At 39.3% G+C, this 26,295-nt stretch overlaps 1 protein-coding gene across 2 annotated transcripts in view; it reads right to left on the bottom strand.

Annotated features, from left to right (window-relative positions):
* Nucleotides 1–26,295, bottom strand: part of WASHC5 (WASH complex subunit 5) — a 67,273-nt gene that overhangs the window by 5,155 nt on the left and 35,823 nt on the right. For both annotated transcript variants that reach the window (XM_072603090.1, XM_072603091.1), the window contains 13 exons: nucleotides 25,532–25,642; nucleotides 23,532–23,672; nucleotides 22,501–22,581; nucleotides 20,143–20,244; nucleotides 19,222–19,401; nucleotides 16,671–16,795; nucleotides 10,720–10,882; nucleotides 9,940–10,042; nucleotides 9,772–9,851; nucleotides 7,931–8,034; nucleotides 6,511–6,640; nucleotides 5,606–5,702; nucleotides 463–616 (listed from right to left, as the gene is read on the bottom strand). In XM_072603090.1, coding sequence (XP_072459191.1) covers nucleotides 463–616; nucleotides 5,606–5,702; nucleotides 6,511–6,640; nucleotides 7,931–8,034; nucleotides 9,772–9,851; nucleotides 9,940–10,042; nucleotides 10,720–10,882; nucleotides 16,671–16,795; nucleotides 19,222–19,401; nucleotides 20,143–20,244; nucleotides 22,501–22,581; nucleotides 23,532–23,672; nucleotides 25,532–25,642 — 1,571 coding nt within the window. The remainder of the gene's footprint in view (nucleotides 1–462; nucleotides 617–5,605; nucleotides 5,703–6,510; nucleotides 6,641–7,930; nucleotides 8,035–9,771; nucleotides 9,852–9,939; nucleotides 10,043–10,719; nucleotides 10,883–16,670; nucleotides 16,796–19,221; nucleotides 19,402–20,142; nucleotides 20,245–22,500; nucleotides 22,582–23,531; nucleotides 23,673–25,531; nucleotides 25,643–26,295) is intronic.

Here is a 26,295-nt window from a genome sequence, read left to right as displayed (position 1 = left end):
AGGCAAGGGTGCCTGAAGGTAGAAGCAGAACATACATTAGTGACCAGTCAGGCTTCCTTCCAGAGAGCTCTATGCAAGCAGCTGGTGACTCAGTGGATAGAGCACTGGGTCTGGAGGTAGGAAGACCTGAGTTCAAATCCAACCTCAGATACTAATTAGTTGTGTGATGCTGGGCAAGTCACTTAACCTCTGTCTGCTTTAGTTTCCTCACCTGCAAAATGAGGATAATGACATCTACTTCACGGGGATATTGTGAGAATATTCTAGTATTAATCTAGTATTGGAAAGTGCTTGGTATAGGGCCAACAACATAGTACGTGCTATATAAATGCTTATTCCCTTCCCCTATAGTAAGAAATTTTTAGAGCTTTTTACCTGGAATATTTCTAGAACTGGTTCCCTTTCCCTCCATCAGTACTCTGTAAAACTGAGGTTAGCTTGCACAAAGAGCACCATTCTTACCTTGTACACTGCTCCATTGTGGAGCGAATAAACTGGCCGATCAAAGCCAGAAACTGTTCGGTATATCGGGAATGAAACTGCTTCAGCAGAGTGAGCAGTCCAAGGACCAAGGGAGGCCAGTCAACTGGGTCTGTGGGCTTTCGGCAGACCATTCCTGAAGGCAAAATAGAACTCCTGAGTTAAGTGCTTCCAATGGGAATCTCCAACATGTCTCATCTCTACCCAACTGTTTATGAAATAATATTGTTAGCTTGTGTGGGCAAGTCATTTCTCTTTGGGACTGCTCAACTGTGAAATGATGGGGTTCAACTAAATGACTCTGAGGGTCTTTTCCAGGTCTAAAGAATGTGCCCATGCTAACAAATTTCTTTTTTCCCCCCAGAGACCATGGTTTAAATTTTTTTTTTATAGATACTTTTTGTTGTGATGCAGTAATAACTTTCTAATACCCCCAAGGACCTTTCTATAAAAAGTTGAGCAAAGCCACCATACAGAAATTGTGATTGATGGCATATGTAACTTTCTGCTCTTAGAGTTTATAATTTTTTGACAGAAAAATGAAATGTGTTTAAAGCTCAATCATCTGAAATCTTATTTACTATGTGTGAATTGGATTTTACTGTCCTTTAGAGTGATCTTAATTTTCATCACTGTGGACACTGTGCACTGTTTTTCCCTATCAGTTCAATACTATATTTCAAAAGAGGCACAGTTAGATGGGGGCTTTTTCCTGGAGTGAGGGTCCTGTGCTACATAATATGAGGGAAGGCAGCAAAGCCTAAAGGAGAATTTCAGGAGGACGTTTTGAGGAGAATCTCTCCCCCAAATTCCAAAGCAGCAGGGGCTAAGAGGCAAAGCCTCCAGGATACCTGGCTCACATTCCCAAGATCAGATGAAGAGAGAGCAGATGCTTATACTGAAGATGGGAAGACTTGCTTGGGGTGGGCCAGGAGAACTGTCTTCAGATACTGGAATAATGTTATGTGGAAGAGAGCTTAGCCTAGCCCTGCTCGGGTCCAGAGGGCTCAACTAAGAGCAAAGCTGAGAGATGTTGCAGACAGATTTAGATACGGAAACATCTCACAAAACAGAACTGACAAAACTGACAATTTACGTAAAGTGCTTTGCAAACCTTAAAGAGCTCTATAAATGTTAGCCCCTGCTGCTCCTCCTGCTGGACTACTTGCCATGGGTGTGTGGTCTTTTCAGGTTGAACTAGACATAAGGTCCCATGGAATTGCAGATTTTGGGATTGTTTGATGTTGGTCAAATTTAAGGTTCACAATTTTTCCTGTCATGGCAGTTAGGTGAAGCTACTCAATGGAATGAATGCATGCTTTTCATCATAATACATAGTAACAACTCACATTCATGTGGCACTTTAAGGCTTGCAAAGAACTTTCTTCAGAACACCCCTGTCAAGGAAACCATGTGGAATAAGCACGAGCCATCAAAATGATACATGAAGCCAAAGGGACAATTACAAGAATGGTGTAAGGCCTAGGAAAGACAGCTTAACACAGTGAAGAGAACTCATGAAGTGAACAATATATTTAAGTAATTAGTAGCTTCATGAAGAGGGTCCTCCAGCCAACATTTGTGGCAATGTAAAGGAAATATTAATGAACAAATCCAGAGATCATTTCCCAAATGGCCCTTGACCAACAGAATGGAACCCAACATAGCATGTATTCAAGACATTTTTCTTGGAAGCGTCTGTGGCCAGATGCTCTGTAGCGTACAAATCTGAATAAGACATCATTTTTAACCCTTTAGGTGGTCATGATCTAGTAGAGGGAAAAGATGTATACAAAGAACTACACCCAGGGCAGTAAGTGAGGAGAACCCTAAGAATGGCATAAAAACACAGTGCTGTAGAATTTCACAAGGTGGGGAGAGCGACCATTTCTACTTCCTTCTGACTAGAGGGGCCACAAGAAGACTAGCACATTAGTGGGGCTCTAGAAGATAAGTAAGATTTCAATGGGTCGAGAGAGTTGGGCAGTGAGGATGATGAAGGACCATGAAGTCATGCTACCTGAGAATCAGGTGAAAATAAGAATATTCAGATCAGGAAAGAAAAGACTTGCTGTCTTCAAGTATTTGAAGGGCTGTCCCATGAAAAGAGGGATTAGATTTATTCTCTTTAGCCCTAGAATTCAGAACTTAGAACAGTGGTTTAAAGTTATAGGGAAGCAAATATAGACTAGAAATAAGAACAGACTTCTAACATTTCAAGCTACTGAAAGGTAGAGAGAGCTTTCTCAGGAGGTCGTAGGTGATTCTTCTCACTGAAGGTCTTGAAGCAGAGCCTAAATAATAACTCATCTGGTGTATCATAGAGTAGGGCTTCTTAAACTTTTTTATTATTAAATTTATTTACTTTGTTTTCAACACTCACTTCCATAAGATTTTGAGTTCCAAATTTTCTCCCTACCCCAAGACATCATGTGATTTGATATAGGCTCTACATATACAATTATAATAAATCTATTTTCATATCAGTCACGTTGTAAAGAAGAATTAGGATCAATTCTTAAACATTTTCCACTCATGACCCCTTCAGCACTTATTAAACTGTGGGCCCCGATCTCATATGGAGTTGTGACCCACAGTTTAAGAAACACTATATAGAGGAAATATTTTTTAAGGTATAAGTATATTGGACTAGACTGTCTCTCCAACTCTAAGATTCTACGACTCTGTAATAAGGCTAGAAAGGTAGATTAGGGCCAGGTTAGCTGAGGCCTTGCATGCCAAGCTAAGGAATATCTATATTGCTGAGTAAGCACTGGGAAGCCACTGAAGGTTTTCAAGCACAAGGGTAACAAGATCATAAGTTAACCTGGCAAGTCTGTAAAAGACTGGAGGAAAGCTTAAAAACAGAGTAGTCAGGGAATTAACAGAATGGTGAGTGTAAAAAACATCAGCAGAGACTGACTGATTAATGAATGGAAAAAAGGTGGATTACATTCTCAGACATGGCAAGGTTGTATTGAATTCCAAGACCACTGGTTATCTGCATAACCAACTGTGGTACTTTTTCAAATAATGCCTTTTGGGCTATATAACTGCAAAAATTTGACCCAGCAATACTATTACTAGGTCTGTATCCCAAAGACATCAAAGAAAAAGGAAAAGAACTCATATGTATACAAAGTATTTACAGCAGCTCTTTTCTGATGGCAAAGGATTAGAAATTAAGGGGATACACATCAATCAGGGCATTAATGCACAAGCTGTGGTACACAACTGTAATGGAATACTACTGCAATATAAGAAATGACAAGGAGGATGCTTTCAGAAAAGCCTGGGAAGACTTATACGAACTGAGGCAAAGCGAAGAGAGCAGAACGAAGAGATCACTGTACATCATAACAGCAACATTGCAACCACCACCAGCTGTGAAGGATGTAGCTGCTCTGACCAATCCAATGATCCAAGAGAATTCCAAAGGACTCATGATGACAAATGCTGTCTACCTAGCATAACAGCAACATTGTAACCATCACCAGCTGTGAAGGATGTAGCTGCTCTGACCAATCCAATGATCCAAGAGAATTCCAAAGGACTCATGATGACAAATGCTGTCTACCCAGCATAACAGCAACATTGTAACCATCACCAGCTGTGAAGGATGTAGCTGCTCTGACCAAACCAATGATTCAAGAGAATTCCAAAGGACTCATGATGACAAATGCGGTCTACCTTCAGAGAGAGAACAGATGAACTCTGAGCACAAACCGAAGTATGCTTTTTCTATTTTCTTTATTTTTCTTGCCTTTGTTTTGGGGTGGACCTGGCTAACATGGAAATATGTTTTACATGATTCCACATGTATAATGGATATCACATTGCTTGGTGTCTCAGTGGGTGGGGGGGTCAGAGGGAGGAAGAGAATTTGGAACTCAAAATGTAAAAAAAAAGCTAAAAATAAACAAATTAATAAAGACAACAACAAATAGTACCTTTCATGGTTATTTAAATATTTTATATGTTTATCTCTTATTTCCTTAATGAGATTATAAGGTCTTTGTTGATAGGAACCTTGCCTTGTCAGTCTCATATCCACCTCTTAACCCCCTACGGGATGGTTCTATAGTGTCCAATAAATACTTATTGAAAAATGATTTGGATATTATAAAACAAAGTTTATTTCTGTACCACAATCCGGCATCTAAAATTGAGGATCATCCAAGGGCAATACAGATCTGAATGCTGGGATCACTCAAAGGAGAGAAGGAAAGTAAATGCTGGGCATGATCAGGATACAACACATTTACAAACAAGGAATTATGAAGGAAATATGGAGTAAAGGATGTCACTGAAGAGCAGTGTGAGTAAAAACATATGAGCTGCTAAATGGCAAGAATAAGGGATAACCAATGGACAAGACAGTCTGCTTACTCCACTGGCATCTTTTCGGAATAAAGAGAAAGTGAGCAAAATCTGAAGTACGTTAGGTATGTATGCCCTTTGTGTTGAGCTTATGGGAGGACACAGATAAGAGTTATAAAGGAGGGGCAAGTCATGGATGGGTTGCAATCTTCACCACGGAAGGGAATTTCAACATCAGTGAAATCAAAGATTCATTTGGGTATCTGAATCATCTGCAGCTATGAGCTTTAATGTTTCTTCACTTTTCCTAATGGCTTAAACCATAAATGTATTCATAGGAAACTCAAAAACAAGTGCAGATATGTGGCTATAATAACTTATCTTGTCTAACCCCCCCCATTTCTCGACTGAATTTGTTTGACCCTTCTCAGGTCTCTTCTCACTACAAAGTCTCTAACAAACAGTGCAATGATTTGGCTGGAGTTTCATGGCCTTCAATTCACCTAACCCACCTTAGGATAGAGGTTCTGAAAATGGTAAAATGGCCAAAAGGGGAGGTGATGAAGAAACAAATCAATCTCTGGATCCTTGAGAATTGACTGTAATCATCTGGCTTGTATTTAATCCTCAGTTCAAATTTTTGGAAGGGAAATCACACTTCAGAGGAACAAAGGCATTTACCTTATAAAAACATGTTTAAGTCTTACACATATGACAATTAGGATTCTCTCTCCAATGTGAGTTTCTTCTGTTACTGATCTGATTACTAACCTTAACCACTCTGAAGAATAAATGGATACTGTACCCAAGTTTTTGTTGTACTGAAGTTTTGGCAGCTGAGCAATCAAGAACAGGAAGTTAATCACAGGGAAATAGGGTAAACGCTTTGTTGTTATATATATCTAGTGATAGAAAGGAAAGAAAAAAAAGTCACATTTTCTTAGTAGCATATCTTTACTTTTCTTTTTATCCCCAAAGTTGTATCCCCAAGAGAACACCAACCCCCTGAGGCAAGGCCTGCTGAGTTTCCGTCTCAGTATAACCCTTGTGCCTTGCACTGGGCTCAAAACACACCAGACACTTCATCAGTGCTCTCTCTCCTCTTATTTATGACTGCTCTTTAGAAAGAACGCTTCAAAAAAACTGTAACTTTCAATGCACAGATTGGTTCATTGAGGACCGGAGCATTTTCATCTCTCTCCCCTTCAGCAGTCAAGGACCAGAAATGTATTACTATTTTCCCATTGAATATAAATCCCATTAGCACCCTGGCAGTTCTAAGAGAGTTGATGTGTGCATGGAGGGGTGAAGGATAAATGGGAGGGGGAAAAGAGCAGAAAGGAATAGAAGATGGGGGGAGGAAGGGCAGGGATTAGAGGGAAAGGAAGGGAAAAAGGACAAAAGGATGAGATCTACATAGCATGGAGGGGTGGAGCAGAGAGAGTTCAATCCATAATGCTTCAAGTGAAAAAAAGACTGCTTTCCTCTTGATAAAAGAGGCAGCACAAATTCCAGTTACAGAGCTAGTCAAAATGACAGAATCTCTATGAAGCAATAATGACACAATATATATCTGAGCATTTATCTTGAATACCAAGTCACAGAAGAAAACTAGAGCTGAGCTGGCTGAGCATGGAGCTCCATGCTTATCAAGTGCTCTTTGTAGAGAAAGGGTCCTGACAGCAGCTGATAAGAACACGGGAGGCTTACCTTATTCAGTGGGTTGTGAATTCCTGCCGCTTCCAGATAGGCTGTGATTTCATACAACAGTGTATTATCTTCCTTAGGGTAAGGCAGTGAGGGGTCCTGATAATGAGCTTCGATATCAGCTAAGATTGCCCTAAGGGAACATAAAATGACCATAAAATACAGGGATCAAACTTTGAGGTTCATGCGACAGCTTTAAGTTGTACAAGTGCGTGTGAAAGGAGGGGATTAGACCAGAAGTGCGGTTCTTAACCTTTTTTGTGTCACAGACCCCTTTGGCAGTCTGATGAAACATAGGAATACCTTCTTAGAATGTTTTTAAATGCATGAAATACATAAAATACAAGGGACAAACAATTATATTGAGTTAATTATCAAACAAAAAACCCCCTCCCCCAGTTTATGAACTTTCTCCATCAGAAATATATCCACACACCCCATGGGGGTCCAGGGAACCCAGGAGAAAATGCTTGATTAGATAAGATCCCTTCCAGTACTCAATTTCTATAACTTCTTCTCATAACTACCCATCATTTTTTTAAAAGGCAACTGGGTTAAGTGATGTGCCTAGGGTCATACAGCTAGTAAGTGTCTGAGGACAGATTTGAACTCAGGTCCCTCCTGACACCAGGGTTGGTATTCTTATCCAATGTGCCACCTAACTGTCCCCACCTATCATCTTAAGGGGATAATTCCACAAAGTTATTTTATCAAACTCATTCAGAATGACCCCAAATTACCTGAGGAACTACTGAGATTTTCAAAGGTTGACTAAACTATATTTCATTACAACTTTTTCTAAAAGCACTGATTTAGAGACCAAGCACTGATTGGGAACCTGTTAATAGTCATTAAAACATGAGAAATCATTTACAAAGTCTTCAGAATAATAATAGTAGTGATAACAATAATAATTATTATTAATAAAAAGGTTTGTTTTATGAAGTTTGGATTCAGTCAAAGGGCTATACTTGACCTAGAGGGCCACATGTGGCCTTGAGGTCATAAGTTCCCTACTCCTGCTATAGCTCCTATTGTGTTCTAGGCGCTTTTATAATTATCATCTCATTTGATCCTTACAACAATCCTGGGAAGTAGGTGCTATTATTGCTTTCATTTTACAAATGAAGAAACTGGGTTAAACCAAGGTTAAGTGATTTGCCCAAGGTCATACAGCTAGTAAATATCTGAGGCTGGGTTTGAATTCAGGTCTTCCTGACTCCTAGCCCAGTACTCCGTCCACTGCAACACCTTGCTGCCTAGGTAAGAGACACAATTATCCTATGAAAATATGATTGCCAATTTTTGAGAACTTATGCTTGTAAAATACCCTTAAGGGCAGTTAAGAAAAGAACAAAAGTGTGTTTTTAAGTCAAGAACTTCCCTGGGGGCACAAACTGCTCTTTCAAATCCTCATTCTTACTTGTTGAGATTTTCCAAAGCTGCTGCCAGATGCTTGGAGTCAAACCTGCAGGAGTAATTGAGCTCATTGGCAATCTGTTGCCTCAAAATCTGCATCTGTCCAACCTACAAGTAAAGCAAGAAAGAGAAATCTCAAGTGAAGACAGGACTAGATTCCAAAGTAGATGTCAAGCATCCAGGTGCAATCCATGACAGTCATGAGATCCAGCAGGGTAGGAAGAACCTTGGCCCCTCTGTCTTTGAGGAGGAGTATACTTGAAGGACATGTTCATGTCATTTTTCTGGGTCATGTATGTGTTCATCCTTCATTGCCGAAGAAGACCATGCCATCAGAGAAATAACGACATGACTTGCACTTGACTTTGCTTTGAGTGAGGGAAGGCTATGCAGGTCACCAGCCTCACTTCTCCTCCATAGCCATCTGAATCCAGTGACCAGATATTTATCAGGATGACTAGAGATGACCCAGGATGAGGCAATTGGAGTTAAGTGACTTGCCCAAGGTCACACAGTTAGTGAGCGTCAAGTATCTGAGGTGAGATTGGAACTCAGGTCCTCCTGACTCCTGCACTGGTGCTCTATCCACTGTACCACCTAGCTGTCCCAACCTGGGTCATGTAACTGGTATCTCAGATTCAGGAGTACAGTTTGGATTATTTTTACTCATGCACTCAAACTGCTCAGCCTCACAAAAATCAGATTGTAGTTTATGTTTATTGACTTGTCTTTTCCCTCCTTGGAAAAACTTGATGTGTTTTGTTACCTGAGGGGTAGGGATAATCACTACACATTAAGCTCTCACTCTGGATCATTTATAAAGCATTTCTAAAGAAGAAAATGCCCCCAAATCACTGTTGTACCTTTTTAAAAAATGTATGCACATATGGAAAAAAAGGATGCTGCTTTATATGAAGTTCCAATGAGATGATATCAGGATAGTTAATAATGTTTTCCAAAAGAAGCTATTTTAGTTAAATGTCAAGAACAAAGTATGTTTTCAAGGCAGATTTCCCAAAAGAAGAGACTAGAATGCAGAAGACAGCATTTAGCTCAGAAAGGGGAGCATGGATAGTATCTAGCCCAACTCTTTATTTGAGAGATGAGGAAACTGAGGCCCAGAGAGATGAAGTGACTCTGCCTCAGGTCATACAAGCAGTACGTTGGCAGAGCTGGAATGTGAGCCCTGGCATTCTCCCTCCTAATCCTCGGCTCTTTCCATCACAACACACTGTACCCTCAGAAGAATGAGGAGTCCTTGAACCACTTTTTGATTGTCAGAGTCCTAAAGTAAGGAAGTCATTATGTTCAAAAACAAGCCAGATTCAGAAACATCAAATAATCCTCATCACTTTTATTTTTTTTAGTCCATACCCGAGACACTGTGTTCAGTCGACAGAAAACAGGTTATGTTCCAAATAGCTTAGGTGCCTAACATCTACATACATAATGGGCCATATATTCCATTCCAATATACAAATGTTTGGTTCTGTAACCAAGCAGATTAGTTTTTTTTTTTTTACCAGGTGAACAAAGAGAGGGGAAGAGAGGTTTTCACTGGGGAAGGAAATGACTATCATTTCTGCCATCCCAGGTACAAGGGTATATTCTTCTTTATAAGAACAAAAGTGTTCTGAAGAAAGCAAGGATGGGCCTTATAAGAATGGTTCCAGAGAGGAGTGAAAGAAGCAAATGAATACAGAAAGGATGGTGATACCGAGTTAGTTTAAATGACAGGAAATTGAAGTACCTGTGAGAATACAGAATCCTCAAGTGTAGGATAAGCTATCATGTTCGATAATGGGAAAAAAGGCCAGCTAATGATTAATTTACAAACCCGCTTACCTTCATGATAGCCTCAAGATAGGGTGTCCAAATCTTCTGCGTTTTGGCGATGGCAGAAAAATAAGTTTTATTTGAATTTGCTGGAAAGGTAAGACACAATCAGCTAGTTAGTAAATCAGAGAGATGAAGATATCAGACTTGCTGGCAAATCAGATGAAAAGTACTTACCTACAATGCCTTTTAGGGGGGTGATGACACTCATAAGGGCTTTTACGGTATCCTGAACAGCTCTGTCTCTGAGAACAATTTTCTGAAACATACTGAGGAAATTCTACAGAAAGCAAATTAAAATAGAAAAAAGAAAATGACCAAAACCCCGAACACTTATGAAAATTAAAAAAAAAAAAAGGCTATATACTCCAATTTTGAAATGTGTTCTTGAAGTATATGAAAAACTTAGAAAACTTGCAGTTGTCATGACAGATCATTAGACTTAGAATATTAGCATTTAAAGGGACTGGAAATTAGCCTTTCCAGTTCACCTGGTACAATTCTCATTTTTTTTTTTTTTACAGCTGAGGAAAGTGAAGCCTAAAGAGAAGAAATGAACACTGAAAGTCACACAAAGAGTAGGAAGCAGAGGCAGGGTTTGAGCTGAGCTTGCCTGGCTCCAAATCCAGTTAGCTGCTTTTCATTTACAGTTTGGAGCACAGAAGAAACTTCTAGTAGGAAGATCCCTGGCTAGGGAGCTTTTAACATATAAAATTTAGATGTCTCACAAGACAAAACCTTTTGTTTATAAGAACTGAAATATAATTAAATGGGTTCCAGATATATCTATTTGTTCTTATGGGTAATTCTATGAACCAGGATTTATAGATACAAAAAAAAAAACCAAAACCATGAAAAATTTCCAGTCACTCATTCAGCACCACTGACTTTCATCTCTCTTGAGGCTAAAAAGATGTACATGAAAGGAGGACGAGTGGAATGCCAAGTCAATCTCACCTGCAATTCTTTGACAATCATAAAACACAATAGCCTGTCCAACCCATTCAGCCCAAAGGTGCCTAAGGTGGTTTGGATTTCTGAGAAAAGTTGGCTGCTGGTCACTTCCTGGTGAGTCTTCAAGTCATACCAAGTGTTCAGCTGATCAATATAAGAAGTTGTTCTAGTGAACACAACAAAAGAAAAATTTTAAGATTAATTTAATTCTGTAGGTGTTTTAGGAATCAAGACTTAGTGATAAGCACCATGAGGGATCTTTTTTGGATCCTGACTCTACTGTCCAGAGCATTCACTATCTTTCCTTCTTCTCTCAGCTTTGTAGTAAATGAAAAGAGGATGTGTGCCAACTTTCTTCATCTAAATCATTGGGAAAAAAAAGTTCAAAAGCTCAGGACCAAACAAGATCCCTGGGACACTCTGCTGGAGAATTGTGCCAAGCTGACACTGAACTGCTAACTACTACTCTTTGATTCTGACTACTCAACCAGCTGAGAATACATTAAATTCTATTACTGTCTAGTCCACATCTCTCCATCTCCTCCACAACAATCATATGAAATAAGAAATGCTAAGGAAGGTGGCCTAGCCAATCTCAAATTGTATTATAAAGCAGCAATTATCAAAAACACTTGGTACTGGCTAAGAAATAGAGGGGCAGACCAGTGGCATAGGTTAGGTACTCAAGACACAGTAGTCAATGAATATAGCAATCTACTGTTTGATAAACCCAAGGACCCCAGTTTCTGGGATAAGAACACACTGTTCGACAAAAATTGTTGAGAAAACTGGATAACAGTGTGGCAGAAACTGGGCATAGACCAATGCCTGACAATGTACACAAGAATCAAGTTCAAATGGACACACGATCTAGGTATAAAGACTGATACTATAAACAAATTAGGGGACCAAGGAATAGTGTATTTGTCAGATTTATGGAAAATGGAGAAATTTTTGACCGAACAAGAGATGAAAACATTATGAAGTGCAAAATGGATAATTTTGATTACATTAAATTGAAAAGTTTTTGCACAAACAAACCAAATACAACCAAGATTAGGAGAAAAGCAGAAAACTGGGAAAGAATTTTTGCAACTAGTGTCTGTGATAAAGGCCTCATTTCTAAAATATATAGAGAATGGAGTCAAGTTTACAAGAATACAAGCCATTCCCCAAATGACAAATGGTCAAAGGATATGAACAGGCAGTTTTCAGAGGAAGAAATTTAAGCTATCTATAGCTATATGAAAAAATGTTCTAAATCACTACTGATTAGAGAGTTGTAAATCAAAACAACCCTGAGGTACCACATCACACCCATCAGATTGGCTAACATGACAAAACAGGAAGATGATAAATACTGCAGAAGATGAAATGCTGGAGAAGATGTGGAAGAGTTGGAACACTAATTCACTGTTGCTGGAGCTGTGAGCTGATCTAACCCTTCTGGAAAGCAATTTGGAAGTATGCCCAAAGGGCTACAAAAATGGGCATACCCTTTGACCCAACAAAATCGCTTCTAGGATTATATCCCCAAGAGATCATCAAAATGGGAAAGGGTCCCACATGTACAAAAATATTTATAGCAACTCTCTTTGTGGTGGAACTGGGAGAACTGGAAATCAAGGGAATGCCCATCAATTGGGGAATGGCTGAACAAGTTGTGGTACATGAATGTAATGGAATACTATTGTGCTATAAGAAATGAAGGAAGACTTCAGAAAGGTCCAGAAAGACTTATATGAACTGATGCTGAGTGAAAGGAGCAGAACCAGGAGAACTTTGTACATAGCAACAACCACAGTGTGTGAGGAATTTTCCTGGTAGACTGAGTCCTTCACAGTAATGCAAGGGCCTAAAAAATTCCCAACAGACTCTTGAGGCAAAATGCCTTCCACATTCAGAGAAAGAACTACTATGGAATTGGATTGCAGAATGAAGCAGACCATTTTCTCTTGGGTTATGTTTTGTTTTATGGTTTTTCTCATTCATTTTAATTCTTCTATGCAACATGACTAAGGTGAAAATGTATTTAATAAGAATGTTATGTGTAAAACCTATATAAAATTGCATGCCATCTCAGGGAGGGAGGGGGAAGGGAGAAAAAAATCTAAGATATATGGAAGTGATTGTAGAAAACTAAAAACAAATCAAATAATTAAAAAAAATAATCAAATCAAATACTTTATATCAAATGTTTGCTTAAGTCTAGGCAAATTACCTTTTCACCCTTCCATGATCTACTAGTTTAGTAACACTATCAAAAGGGCAAGTCAGGGTGGTATGTGACCTGTTCCTGAAGTTCTCTGGGATGAATCATCATTTCCCTTTTTAGAAGTTCATTAACTACGGGGTAATGTACCTAAGGCACTTTGCCAACATTAAAGCACTCTAGAAGAATGTCAGCTACTACTATAGAAGTAAATCACCTCCAAGGACAGAAAGACCAAGAAGGGTTTTCAGACCTCTGTATTTCAAGAGTGCTGGGATCAGGAAAATTGTATATGGAATGCAAGGGGAAAGAGCCTTGGAGCCGAAAGGACCAGTTATCAGAGGAGAAGCTGACTGTGTGTCAGGGAGGCCTCAAGCCTGAAGTTAGAACCTTGAATTCCAAAGGAAGACGTTATATTTATCTTGCTAAATTTCAACTTGCTCACTTTAGTCTTCCATTTTAGGTTGTAATAAAGTCTTTTCAGATCCAGAGTCTGGCATCCAACCTATTAATTATTTATGCCAATTTTACCAGGAGTATACCATTACTGCCATTAGATCAATCCACAAGAAAAACACTGAAATGAAAGGGTCAAGGACGAAGCTTGATGGCACTTCACCAGGACACTCTGCAAAGGTGACATCAACTTATTTATCACAACACTTTGGGTTTGGTCAACTACTGGGGTGTTTTACCAAAATTACAACGCCGTCACAATGCCACAGTGCCCAGGACAGTGCTGTACACTTACAAAACAAACTAATAATTTGATTGTCCAATCAACTGTTCTCTCTCTTGACCAAATGAAGATTCTGGGAGTGATGCTGCAGTAAGGGCCAATGTGCTATGGTGAAAAGGCACTGGGTCACAGGCTAGAAGATGGGTTCCAATGCTGCTGAGGAGAAACCCATTCCTCTTGTGAATTTCTTTTCTTCTGTCACCACTATCCTTCCAGAACTCTGGGTTCCCAACCCTGACAGTGTCCTTGATCCCTCAACGTTCTTCCCTGGCATATCCAATCACTGGCCAACTTTTACATGAGGCCTTTCCTGATCTCTCTGTGTCCCTGTCCTTCCCTTGTAAATGCATTTATTTTGCATGTACTTTAAAGGAGCAAGTGTGGCATAGGAGAGAGAGAGAGACAGACAGACAGACACCTGGCCTCCAAACCAGAAAGCCCTGGGTTTAAGTCTCCATGAGATAATATCTGTAAAGTGCTCAGCACAGTGCAAAGTACATAGTAGGAGCTTAATAAATGCTTGTTCCCTGTCCCTGCCTGCCCATGACCTCAGGCAAGTCACTTAATCTCTCAGTAGTCTAGGCAATTCTCTAATACTATAATCAGCAGACAAGGTGCGGACCTATATGGGCTGCTTTTCCTCATCTGGACACTTCCTCTATCAATGACATCATGGGTTCAGTCCTTACACTGATCCCTTTGTATATATTTATTTATATATATGCTCCCTCTCTTGATCAAACAGCTTCATGGAGGTAAGGAGCTGTTTTATTCTATTGGTTCTAGCCCCAGTGCCTGGCACTTAAGAGGGCAGGCTTTAGAGAAATGTTTGTTAATTGAATGTAGCTAAGTGAGACAGGCAAATCATTTCACCTCTCTGAGCCTCAGTTTCTCCATCTGTGAAATGAGGATGATAACACTTGTACTCTCGATCTCTGGGGCTACTGGGAAGAAACTGTTTTTACAAACCATAAACCTTTACAGAAAGCAACAGAACTTCAGAGAGTCCACAATCTCACAGATGTGATTATTTCTTCCAAGGGCACAGATCCCACAATCTCATTTTGTGTAATTTCTGTCCATGTCTTCTCATAAATCCTTGTAAAGGAACCACAAGGTTTTCCTGCAGGTCTTTTAGCACAAAGAGATATGAGGGCAAATAACACTCATGCTATCTATTATTCTTCATTAGCTCTTGTGACATGACTAGCCCATCAACTTTTCCAATTGTACGTTTCTTTTATGCCAATGCCTGTCAATGATTCAATTCAGCAAACACGAATCAACTACTATGTACAAGGTACTCCACTAGGAGATGGGGACACAAGAAGAATGCTGTAGCCTGTTTATGATCACCACTGTCCTTTGGGTGATGCACAACTCTGATTCTTTGGAGCTCATGACACTCTATGATTTGTAACCATGTTGCCTTCCTGAGGGAATACTGGAGTTAAAAAGATGGGTATTTTCACCTAGCAAACTGTCAACCATGACAAAAGATGGGAATAATCAATGTTGGAGGGATTGTGGAAGATACTGCTGGTAGAACTGTGACACCATTCTGGAAAGCAATTTGGAATAATGCTAAGAAAGTGATTTAAAGGTTCATAATCTTTGACCCAGAGACCCCCTAGACCCATACCTCAAAGGAGGTCAAAGACTGAAAGGTCTCACGTACAATAAAATATTTTTAGCAGTACTTTTTGTAGTAGCAAAGAACTAGAAACAAACTATATGCCTATCATTTGGGGAATGAAACAAATCCAGGTGCATGAATGTAATGAAGTATGACTGTGCTTTAGTAGGAAATGATGTCTATGGAGAATGTAGAAAGACACAAGGAGACTTATATGAGCTCTGGTCACTAAGGGAAACAGAAGTTAAATCACTTTACCAGGGTCATCACATAGCTATTAAGTCTCCGAGGCTGAATTTGAACTCAGGTCTTCCTGACTCTAGGTCCAGTGCTCTACCTACTGTGTCACCTACTTGAGAGTGCTGAAAGCTTAGTCCAGCTTTCCAAATAAAATCTAGTTTACTCTCTTACTCATGTGCAATTCTGGGCCCAGTTCATTGTTTAATTATAATGTTCATCCAAGATACATGTACTGATGGACCAGCTCAACGGGCTGCTCATCCCACTGCAGATTACACTTTCTATCTAAATGCCAGTTGTTACATGTTATTATAGAGATATACAGAAGTGAGGATTATTAGTGAGAACACACTGGCTAAAAAAATTCTTATTTTGATTACAATTTTACCTTTCAAAAAAGCGGAGAGAGTAAAGAGAGGTTTTACTATTTTGTATGAAATTTTGACAATGAAAGAACTGGTTGACAAAATAGAAATGATGGGAACTTTAAGTCTCCAAGGGGGCATTGAGGGCTCTTCATAACAAAATCCTAGTGATGTAATCATCACTTATTCTGATGGGGAAGATAAGGAAAGACGCTTGGAGAGACTGAAGGAGCTGAACAGAAGCCATCCATCACCCTGGCAGGCCCCCAGATTAATGGTGAATTTCTCAAGTATTTCTATGAATACTTTAGCAATGGGGTAAGAACAACGGATTATTCTGCAAAGCATTTTGAACCACAGAGATTTCTTTTCTTCCAGTGTGTGTGATTTTTAAGAAACTTGGGAAAGCATGTAATTTGAATACAGATTAACTACATTAAAAAAATGGCAGCTAAAAAATGACCTTCCTTTATACAGATGTATACATTTATCATTTTTATATTTTATAAATTTATATGGTGATGTAAAGTGTAAAGGATTCCTGTCACAATAATATTATGAGGCAGAAGTACTAAAAGCATTATATCCAGTTTACAGAAAGTAAACTGATTTTCTGAGAAATTAAGTGACTTGCTCCTGATTACTTAGTGCAGGGTTAATATTTCAGCTTAGATATTCAAATCCAGGGCTTTTCCCTCACTATGTAAAGTGATTTAAATTATTCAGGGTGCCCAAGATTTAATGCAGCTCAAATATACTTACTTGGGGTCTGTAATCCGTAGTATTTCTCTGCAAAGTCGACCAATAAAAGTTACAGATTCATCGACAGGAGTGAATTTTGGTATAGGAATATGAGTAGACTGATACATGCTTTGCCAATCTTGAATCTAAAAATGAAAGTCATATGTATATTTTGGATTAGATTAAAAAAAAATCCTTTCTTGCTACAATCATAACACAGCACAAAGAATGACAAAAATAAATGCTTTTTTTCAAAGCCTTTTCTAAAGTCCAAATTAGTGTAACTGTCTGCAAGCAATATACATTAAGCTTTCTGTAAGGATGAGAAAAAAATGACCAAATTTAAGTGGCCTTACAGTTTCATACAACACTAGGGAAGGGTTAACTATACGGCAAGAAATATAATATGAATATAAACGTAGTTTTTGCTCTATGAATATGATCTTTCTCAATGAGTTATGTTATTGTTATCATTATTACCACCTGTCCTATGGGAGTAGCTTAAGTGTATGTTTATAACCATTACCTGTGATAAACTTCTCTCCTATAATATGAAAGTGAGAAAGAGTATGGGATATGTGTAACTCTAAAGACTAAACAACTCAAGGGGAGTGACTACATAACTGTAAAATTCTAGAACAGGTTACTGGAGGAATCTGTGCAATTTACTTCACTAAGTTTTTACAAAACAGCTCTAGGTGAACTCATCTTCTCCCATGGCTTCTCTCATTTCTATGTGGTGACTCTCAAATAAGTATCTCAGGCCTTGCTGTCTGTCTTTCCTGGCTCTAGCTGGACCTTTAAAAACACCAGCTCAAGAGTTATACCTTGAAGTCCTATCAACCCAAACTCAATCTTTCTAAAACTGAAATCATCATCTTCTCCTTTCCCATCACCATCCCAAACCAAATCTTCTTCCTTCTCTATTTCTATTAAAGGCATCATCACTCTGAATTCAACTGATTTGATAGCTCAGAGTAATCTTTATATACTCCCATATTCAGTGAATTGCTGAGTCCTGTGGGCTATTCCTTAATAATAATAGTTGACATTTATATAAAATTTTAAGGTTTTCCCAGTACTTTAAATACATTATCTCATTTGATCCTTACAATAACCCTGGGAGGTAGGTTCTTCAGATATTATTAGCTCCACTTACAAGTGAGAAATTCAGAGAGGTTTAAGTGACTTGCTGAAGCTCATACAGTTTGTAGGTGCTTAATAAATGTTTACTCTTTAAGATTTAAGCCTGAGTTTTTCTTGATTCCAAGTCCAGAGCTCTTGCCACACACATCTTGCCTCTTCTATGCCTTCACAAAGTATTTTTTGTTCTTTTTTTTCTATTTCTAGTGCCACTAACCTAGTTCAGATGATCATAAAATCTACCTACCTACCTACCTATCTATCTATCTAATCTATCTATTTATCGGACAGTAAAAGATCCCAAAGATCAATTAGTAAAATCCCTTGTTCTGTAGATGGAGAAAGCAGGGTTCTGGATTTCAGTGATTTGCCTGAGGTCATACAGCATACCACTCTGATCCAATTCTGAAGGCCTAGCAGGGGGCAAAGAGGAAAGGGCCTGTTGCTTTGTCCTAGTCTGCCTGGTCTGGATACCATCCTGTGGGCCCTGAAGATGCAGCTACTTTGCAGTGACATCCCTACCAACTTTTCCTCCAGCGTTACCTTCCTCTTTCCCCTTCCTAGCTGGGGGCTGACCCTTCATTTTAATACCTCTGGGAAGGAATCCAGAGTCCTGGCTCTGTTTCTATCCCACTCCCTCCCTCTGCTCTGAAGCTAACCTTCTCAATTAGAATGTGAGGTCCTTGAAAGCAGGGATGATTTTATTTTTCTCTTTGCATCCCCAGTACTCTGCACATAGTAAGGGTTTTTTAAAAAAATTAGTTCATTCATTAGACCATTCATGCTTACACTACTGCAATAATCTATTAGGATAATTTCTCTGCTTCTAACATCCCCACTTTCTAATTAACTTTGTTAGAATTGTGGCTGCTTACTGTCCATTAAATAAAATCTATGCTCAGCAGTACCTCCCACAGTCTGGCCCCACGTTACCTAGTCTTCCCTGCCATACCCCTTGCCTCTGTAAGCTTGTTCAGGGGGCTGGATGAAAGGCCCTCAACCACTCAGCTTCACATACTGAAATCATACCTGTTCTTCAAAGCCTAGTATGAATACCACCCATACATGAAGCCTTTGATTATCCTGACCACGAATAATCTTTCTTCTCTTGGATTCCTATAGCCCTTGAATGGTACCAAGATATAATACAACACTTATCACAAGTTATTTTTGTATTGTAGTCGTTTGTCTTTATATTTCTTATCTATTAGTAGACTATAAGCTCAAGGGCAAGGAACATATTTTATTTCTTTTTAATCTCCCTGAGGTCCCATTATCTAGGGCAGAATAAGTACTAAATATTTGCTAAACGACCAATACATATTTCTTTACTTTAAGGAGTTATTTTTGAATATATTTTTGGTGTTTCTGAGTTTCTGTTCTGATATACACACAATCCATTCAAATAAATCATCTACAAATTAAATACCTTTGTTCTTAAGAAGTTATTGCACTCTTGTTCCACATTATAATTGATAATACGAGATACTTCTTCCTGCCAAATCTTGAGACCATAAATATTGACATAATCCTGGATGTATTCAAAAGAACGATGGAATCCATCCATGGTAGCTCCCATATCTTTCAATTTGGGCATCAGTTCACTTGGCTATGCAAAGGAGAAAAAATTAAGTCCATTAAATGGGAACAGGTTGTGTGTTTTACTCCAATTTATATCAACCTAGAAGAAAATGTAGAGATGACATTAAATGATTCCTCAACAAGTATGCAAAGCCAAAATTTAAAACTTTGGAAAAAACTACTTTTTAACTCATCTTGGAGAACAATAGTTGTCAGGTGAGTAGAAAAGAATGCTGGTTTCATTCCTTTTTACTACTGTTAATTGCTGTGGAAAAGATGTCCTGAAAAAATTTAGTGAAGGCTGGCAATTTTTATAATTTTTATAACTTATTTTAAAGGCTAATTTAGCATAGAAAATTACTTGCTAATTATATACGTAGTCTTCCTCTTAATATATATGTATATAAAAACATATTATACATATGTATTATTATTATAATATATGTAGTCTTAAACATTTAAAACCCTTCTCCTGATACAATGAATCACATTCTCTAAGACCTAAGGCAAAGGAAGGTCCCTTAAAAATCCGGGATGCCTTTAAATGTAAGTGATTTTTCTTAATCTTAAGTGTTAGTTCTAAAAGTTGAATATGGGTGGACTAACTAACAAGTGAGGGGAGGAAATAATTCTTTGTTTCTTTTTAAAAAGCTAGGCATTAAAATATGAATGGAAACTTTGGTTGCATACATGATGTAAGAACCCTATTCTGTACTGTTTATGTGGTGTATACAGAAAAGGAATTGCTTTAGAGAGCATCTGCTTGTACCTTGGCTCGAGGATTAAAGATGAGTCCCCTATGAAGGGCAAGTGCAACACGTTTAACCAGTTCCTTCCTTATCCCATCTTCCAATAACTGTTTTGGGTCAACCTAAGTCAGAGCCAAAAATGAAGACAAATGAGTTAGGAAAATGAAGACAAAATGAACTCTAATAGAGGGTGGCTTCTAAACGACAGTGAGGCAGTTCTCAAACTCATAGCTGAAGACCATAGGCTTTTTCCCCTAGCCAATTACTAATCTGGGATTTGGTTTGTTTGGGGGAACACAGGGACATTGATAGTTTTACTAGATGATGCTGTGAAGGTGATTTCAATTCGCTCTGAAATTGTTACATTTATTAATTCACAGTTATAAACAATCATTTGTAATGATTAACAAGATGAATAATGAATAAGAATATAATCTTGGCACTGGACAAAGGTGGCTGGAAGAAACCAAAGGAATGGATCTGAACTTAGATGAGTAGCCTTCACAGCACCGTGCTGTAACAGAAAGTTAAGCCTGTATGTAGACTGGGGGGGGGAGGGTGTGTGTGCGCACTATTCTGCTTTGAAGACTCAGCATGTTCTTTCCTCAGAGAATCATTGGCTTGTCTTTCTATTCTGTGCTATGTAACTTGCTGTTGTGGCTAGGGAGACAATAGACCATTACAGATTCTCGGGTTCTGAAGGGATCTTAGAGGCTATTTTAACCATTACCTGATCAAGAATTCCTTTTATAACAACCCTGATAAGTGATCATGCAGACTTTGCTTGAAGACCTCTCATATCCTAGGAGATCCCTCTTCTTTCTAAGACAGTCCATTCCACTTTGGGGCAGCTCTAATTCTTAGGGAGGTTTTTTCCCTCACATCCAGCCTCTGTCTGCCTCTCTGCAACTCTACTCCACTGTTCCCAGTTCTGAACTCTGGGGCTGAACAGAAAAAATCTAAACACTCTTTAAATAACTGACCTTAGTGTTATGTCCCTAAGCCTTTCCTTCTCAAGACCAAAGGCCCCCTGTTCCTTCAATGACCATTTTTCAGTCCTCACCATCCCAGTTGTCTTATTTTGGATATCTTCTCCTTGATCAGTGTCTTTTCTGAAATGTGGCAAGCTGAGCAAATACCTTGAACGCAACCTTACCAGGGCAGAGTGTGGGGGATGGTCCTTGTTCTGGATACACTTCAGGCCTGCTGCTTTGCCATACCTCCCTTGTTCCATGCTTGATTGCTTCACCCCTTGTGGATGTGACCCCCCAGTGCCTAGCACAGTGCCTGGCTTATAAGAGGCGTTTAATGTTTACTGATTGACTGTGAAATTGACCTTTTGAATCTGAATGCAGGACTGTGCATTAATTTCATTAGCATTTCATCCTTTCTGGCTGCTCTAGCCTGTCCACACAATTCTGGATCCTGTAATACCATGTGTAGTTTTGAGTCATCAGCAATAGCTCCATTTCTCAAAAAAAGGAAGGTGAAGATTTGGCTAGGTAAGTATACCATATTCCATGCCACTCTCTATGCCACCCCCTCCTCTACATTCTCTTCTTCCTGTCTTATCCTGTCTTTCATGGGGGCTAAAATGCTACCTCTTCCATGAATCTCCTAGTCAGAAATTATCTTTTGGTCTTTCTGTTGCATTTTTCATTCTCATCATATATCATTTTGCATTTTGATTACTCCACATTTCTGCCTATACTGTATCCATGCATTCTCTCTCTCTCTCTGCTCACCCTGCACCAAACTTTAAACTTCACAAGGGCAGGAACTGTCCCTTGATTACTTCTGTATCTGTCCCAGTGCTTACCACCATAATTTGCCCAAAGCAGACATTCAATCAATGGTTACCAAATGAATGAATCAGTGTAAACTGTATGCTTTGGAAAGTAAAACCATCTATACAGCATAAAGCATTAGTCATTATTATTCTTCAATGCAAGATAATAGAGATATTTTTTCTTTTTTTGCAAGGAACACTAAAATGAGTTGCTCCAATATTCAGATGGCTTCTGAAGCAATATACGCTATTTTCTGTACAGATGTAGAATCAAGTCGCTTGAAGACCAACTTTAAGTATGATATAAAACAAGGTCTTACTATCCTTTTTCATTGTCAATATATGAAAAAAAATGATGAACAAGATCCCACAGTGAAACAATACAGACAGGACTTTCAGCTCCTAATTCCCAATCTAGCATGCACCCAAAAGTGTCAAAACAGGAAAGTGAGTTATTGACCAGAGGAAGGAATGGGCTGTAATCTGCAAGTTGTGACAGCTTTCTGTTTGTGGGCAAATAGATACAAGCAGTGGAATAATCTGCTTTCTGACTTTGAAGGTTAGAAAGGACCTTTCAGAGGTTAATTACCTTGATAATACCAACCAAAGTAGTTTTCATCATTAAGATGCCTTCAGTAAAAATGGAAATAGCATGAGTAAGCTTGGCGACCTTTAATGGAAAGAAATAATTAAGATAAATGAGAAAAGCCATTTTTAAGGAAAGCAAAAGAAACACCAAGGATTGGCTGAGTGGCTGAAGGGGACAGGGAGGGGGTTGCCTGTCTCTTCAACCTCTGGCTGAACTGACAATAATGATGCCAGCCGGGATGACAGGACTGGTCCTACCACCCACTGTTGGACTGTGGTTAAGCCACGTAACTTCTCTGGGCCTTGGGTTCCTCCTCTGGGACATAAGAGAACTGGATTAGATGATCTCTAAGGTCTTTTCTAATTATATTTTAAGAGTCTGGAAATGTTGTTATTCCTTCTTGGTCTCCCAACTTCTCTCTGAACATCAACAAAAGCCACTTAACAGAGGAAGCAGATATGAGGACCCTGCCCTAGATGCTGACAGCTGGGAGTAGGAAGGAAGGCCAAGCTCTTAGATTTAGGGATGCATGACTGAGTTACCACTGAATTAATCTGAACATTTAACAAGAATCATAGTTTCATTCCCAACTTCTACTCTATATAGCTTTTAAAACCTTTCATCTATACATAGGTAGGAAAAAAAAACAGTCTTTGAGGCAGTCTAGACTGCCTATTTAGCCTACAGAGACTATTTAAGCTGAAGAAAAATGTAGTAATCATCTTTAAGGGAAGATCGTATAGAGGGCTGTGATGAGCTGTGGCCAGCCTCGACTGACAACTGAACAGGAACAAAGGACATTAAAACCAAATCTAAGGAAGCTGGGTAATAAATAAGACGAAGGCTTTCCCAAGGTTAGGAACTGTTAAGTCATTCAAGGAGCTGGCAAAGATGGGGAAAAATCTCCCTCCTTGAAGGTCTTTAGAATCAAGACGGGATAGATGGCTAAAGTTCCACTGGATGACACTGGGCTGAGATTATGATGTCTGGTCTAAAACATAAAAATGCAACACTTTAAATGTCAAAGGAACCTCGTATCGTGGGCCCAGCTGAGCATAGTCTCTTAATTTGTCTTTGTCTAGCCGGGTAGGCACTTCGATGATATCATGGGTTTGAAGCTTTATAATCTTCAGAAGAGAAGTAAACATACTTTCTGGAATAATTTGCAAAACCTTTAAAAAAGAAATAAAGGGAAAAATGCATTAACTGGATAGCCCCAGTCACTGAATACCTTTGTCAAGATGAAAGGAGGGGCTATCTGCCACAAATTCCCTCTTCTCCCCATCTACATACCTTATAGCCCCCATACATTGTCACACCTTTTCCTCCTTTACTTTTGTCTCTGAGGAAGAGGTGGCTCTTTCTTTTTCCAAAGCCAGTCTTCCTGTGCTCTGGATCCCCTCTCCTCCTGCCTCTTCCATCACCAACTGTCTCTCCTACACATTCAAGCTCTCCTTCTAATATCGATCACTCACTGTATACTTGCTCTTTCACCAGTCCAGCCCTAAAAAAGCCCTCACTTGACCCTGCTCATCTCTTCCAGCTATCATTATAGATCTCTCCTTTCTTTCACTGCCAAATTCATAAAAAAAATCTACTCTTGCTGCCCCCTCTTCCTCACTCAATTCTTAGTCCTTTGAAATTTTGTTTCTAGCCCCAACTGTTGCCTAGAACCTTTCTCGCTTCAAGCAAGTAAATGACATTTTAAACAAATTCTTACCTGTTGAAAGTGAAGGCCTTTTCTTGATTCCTACTGACATTTTTATAGCTGCACTCCACCCCCTCCCTCAACTCCTTCCCATTCATCCTTTGCTTCTGAGATGCTGCTCAGTCTGGGCTCTCCATATATCTTTCAGACTGTTCCTTCTCAGGCTCCAACTCCTGTTCCTAATAGGGCTGTTCCCCAGGGGGAACCTTTTTTCAGGATCTTGTCACTTCCATGAGTTTAAGTACTTTTATGAAGATGACTTCCAAATCCAGATAGCCACCCCTCATGTCTCCTGAATTCCAGCTGGGCATCATCAAATACTTCTGATTCACTAACTCTTTTCCAGCTACTCTGGGCTATGAGCTACTCCCCCAACTCAATACTTCCTACAACACCACAAGCTATTTGCTCTCTGGAACACACTCCCTTTCATCATCCTTTCAGAATCTTTGTGTTCCAAAAAGGTTCAACTAAGTTGCCATCAGCTCTATGAATCTTCCCCTAACAATCTCTTCAGCCTCAATTTTCCCTGGACTATGTTTATTTGTATCCAAGTTATTTTTTTCTCCAATAAAAATTGAGCTTGAAGGCAGTCAACAAGCATTTCTTTAGTGCCTATTATGTGTCAGGCGCTGTGCTAAACACTGGAGATACAAAGAAAGGTAAATACAGTCCCTACTCTCGAAGAGCTCACATTCTAATAGGAGAGATAACACACTGATAATTACGTATATAAAATACAAAGTAAATGGAAGGTGAACACACACTCTGGGCAAAGGGATGAAGGTGGAAAAGTCTAAGATGTGTTTGGGGCAGGATGAGCAGGAAGTAGTCCTTTGTGTATGGAGTCTAGAGGATATAAAGTGGAGGAGCTTGAGATCAAGCTGGAAAAGAAGGCTGGAGACAGAAGGTGAAGTGCAAAGCAATGGGGACAATCAGACACCTTCTATCTGAATCAGATCAGAGATCAAGAACCGGAAGGGGACTCAGAAGCCAATTGTCCTACTCCCTCACTTTGTAGTTCAGGAAATGGCAGCCCCAGGAGGTTAAAGGACTTGCCCAAGGTACTGCAGGCAGAAAACATCCAAGGCGATGTTTGAGCCCAGGTCCTCTGACTGCAAGGTCAGTATTTTCTCTACTTTGCCTACTATATTTTAGCCATCAGAGGTTTTTAAAGTAGGGGATGAAGTAATTGTTCCCAAGTCAGCTAAAAAAAAAATCACTGTGCCTCATGGAGAACAGACTCTAGCTTATTTTAAAAGAGTATTCTTCACTTACTTAATAATTACAATGGTTATTATGTAATAAACATGAAGTGCATACCTTTCTTACATAGGAAACCAACTCTCCAGAATAATACTGCGATACACTGAGAAGGTCAGGGCTATTGGCCTGATTGATGCGAAGAAGTGGCAAGTCAAGAGCAGAAGCAAGCTGAAAAGAAAGGTTACAGATAAACAGAAATTATTTTACTCATTTTACAGATAAGGAAAATGAGGCTGGGAGAGATTAAATGACTAGCTCAGGGTCACGCAGCCAGTAAGTATCTGAGGTAGGACTTGACCACAGCTCTCCCTGATTCCAAGTCTGTACTCTATCCATTATACCACATCACTGTTCCAGCTATCCATCAGTGGCCTTGGTATTTTTTCTTATCATTTTAACCTATGGCTAGCAGGGTAGTGGAGGGAATCTAGCACAGTCATCAGGGGCATGAAATCTTCAGAAAAATCAGTTTCTCCAAAATAAAAAAAGTGTTCCTTTCTTCCAGTGGTTATGCAGTTAACCCACCAAGAGATGAGCCAAGTTAACCACGAAGACAGGGTAAAATTTCCAAGTCAAACTGAGATTTCTGGTGGAATAGGGAAAGGATTAAGGAAAGTGTCATTCTACTGGGAATGGTGAAGGACTCCTAAGGAGGAAGAGGGAGAGATTTTAAGCCCTGGGGGCTCTTCGATGATTGAGAACTATAGGGGACAAAGGCTGATGGGCCAACAACAAAGCAGGCCAGGAACCATGGAGAAACAGATGGGTTTAGGACTGACTAGTCAGGGACCTGGGATATGCCATGGCTTCTATACTTTGAG

This window comes from Notamacropus eugenii, chromosome 4 (assembly GCF_028372415.1).
Source record: "Notamacropus eugenii isolate mMacEug1 chromosome 4, mMacEug1.pri_v2, whole genome shotgun sequence".
NCBI lineage: Eukaryota > Metazoa > Chordata > Mammalia > Diprotodontia > Macropodidae > Notamacropus > Notamacropus eugenii.
Note: the sequence above shows the minus strand (reverse complement) of the source record. Positions and strands in the feature narration are given on the sequence as shown.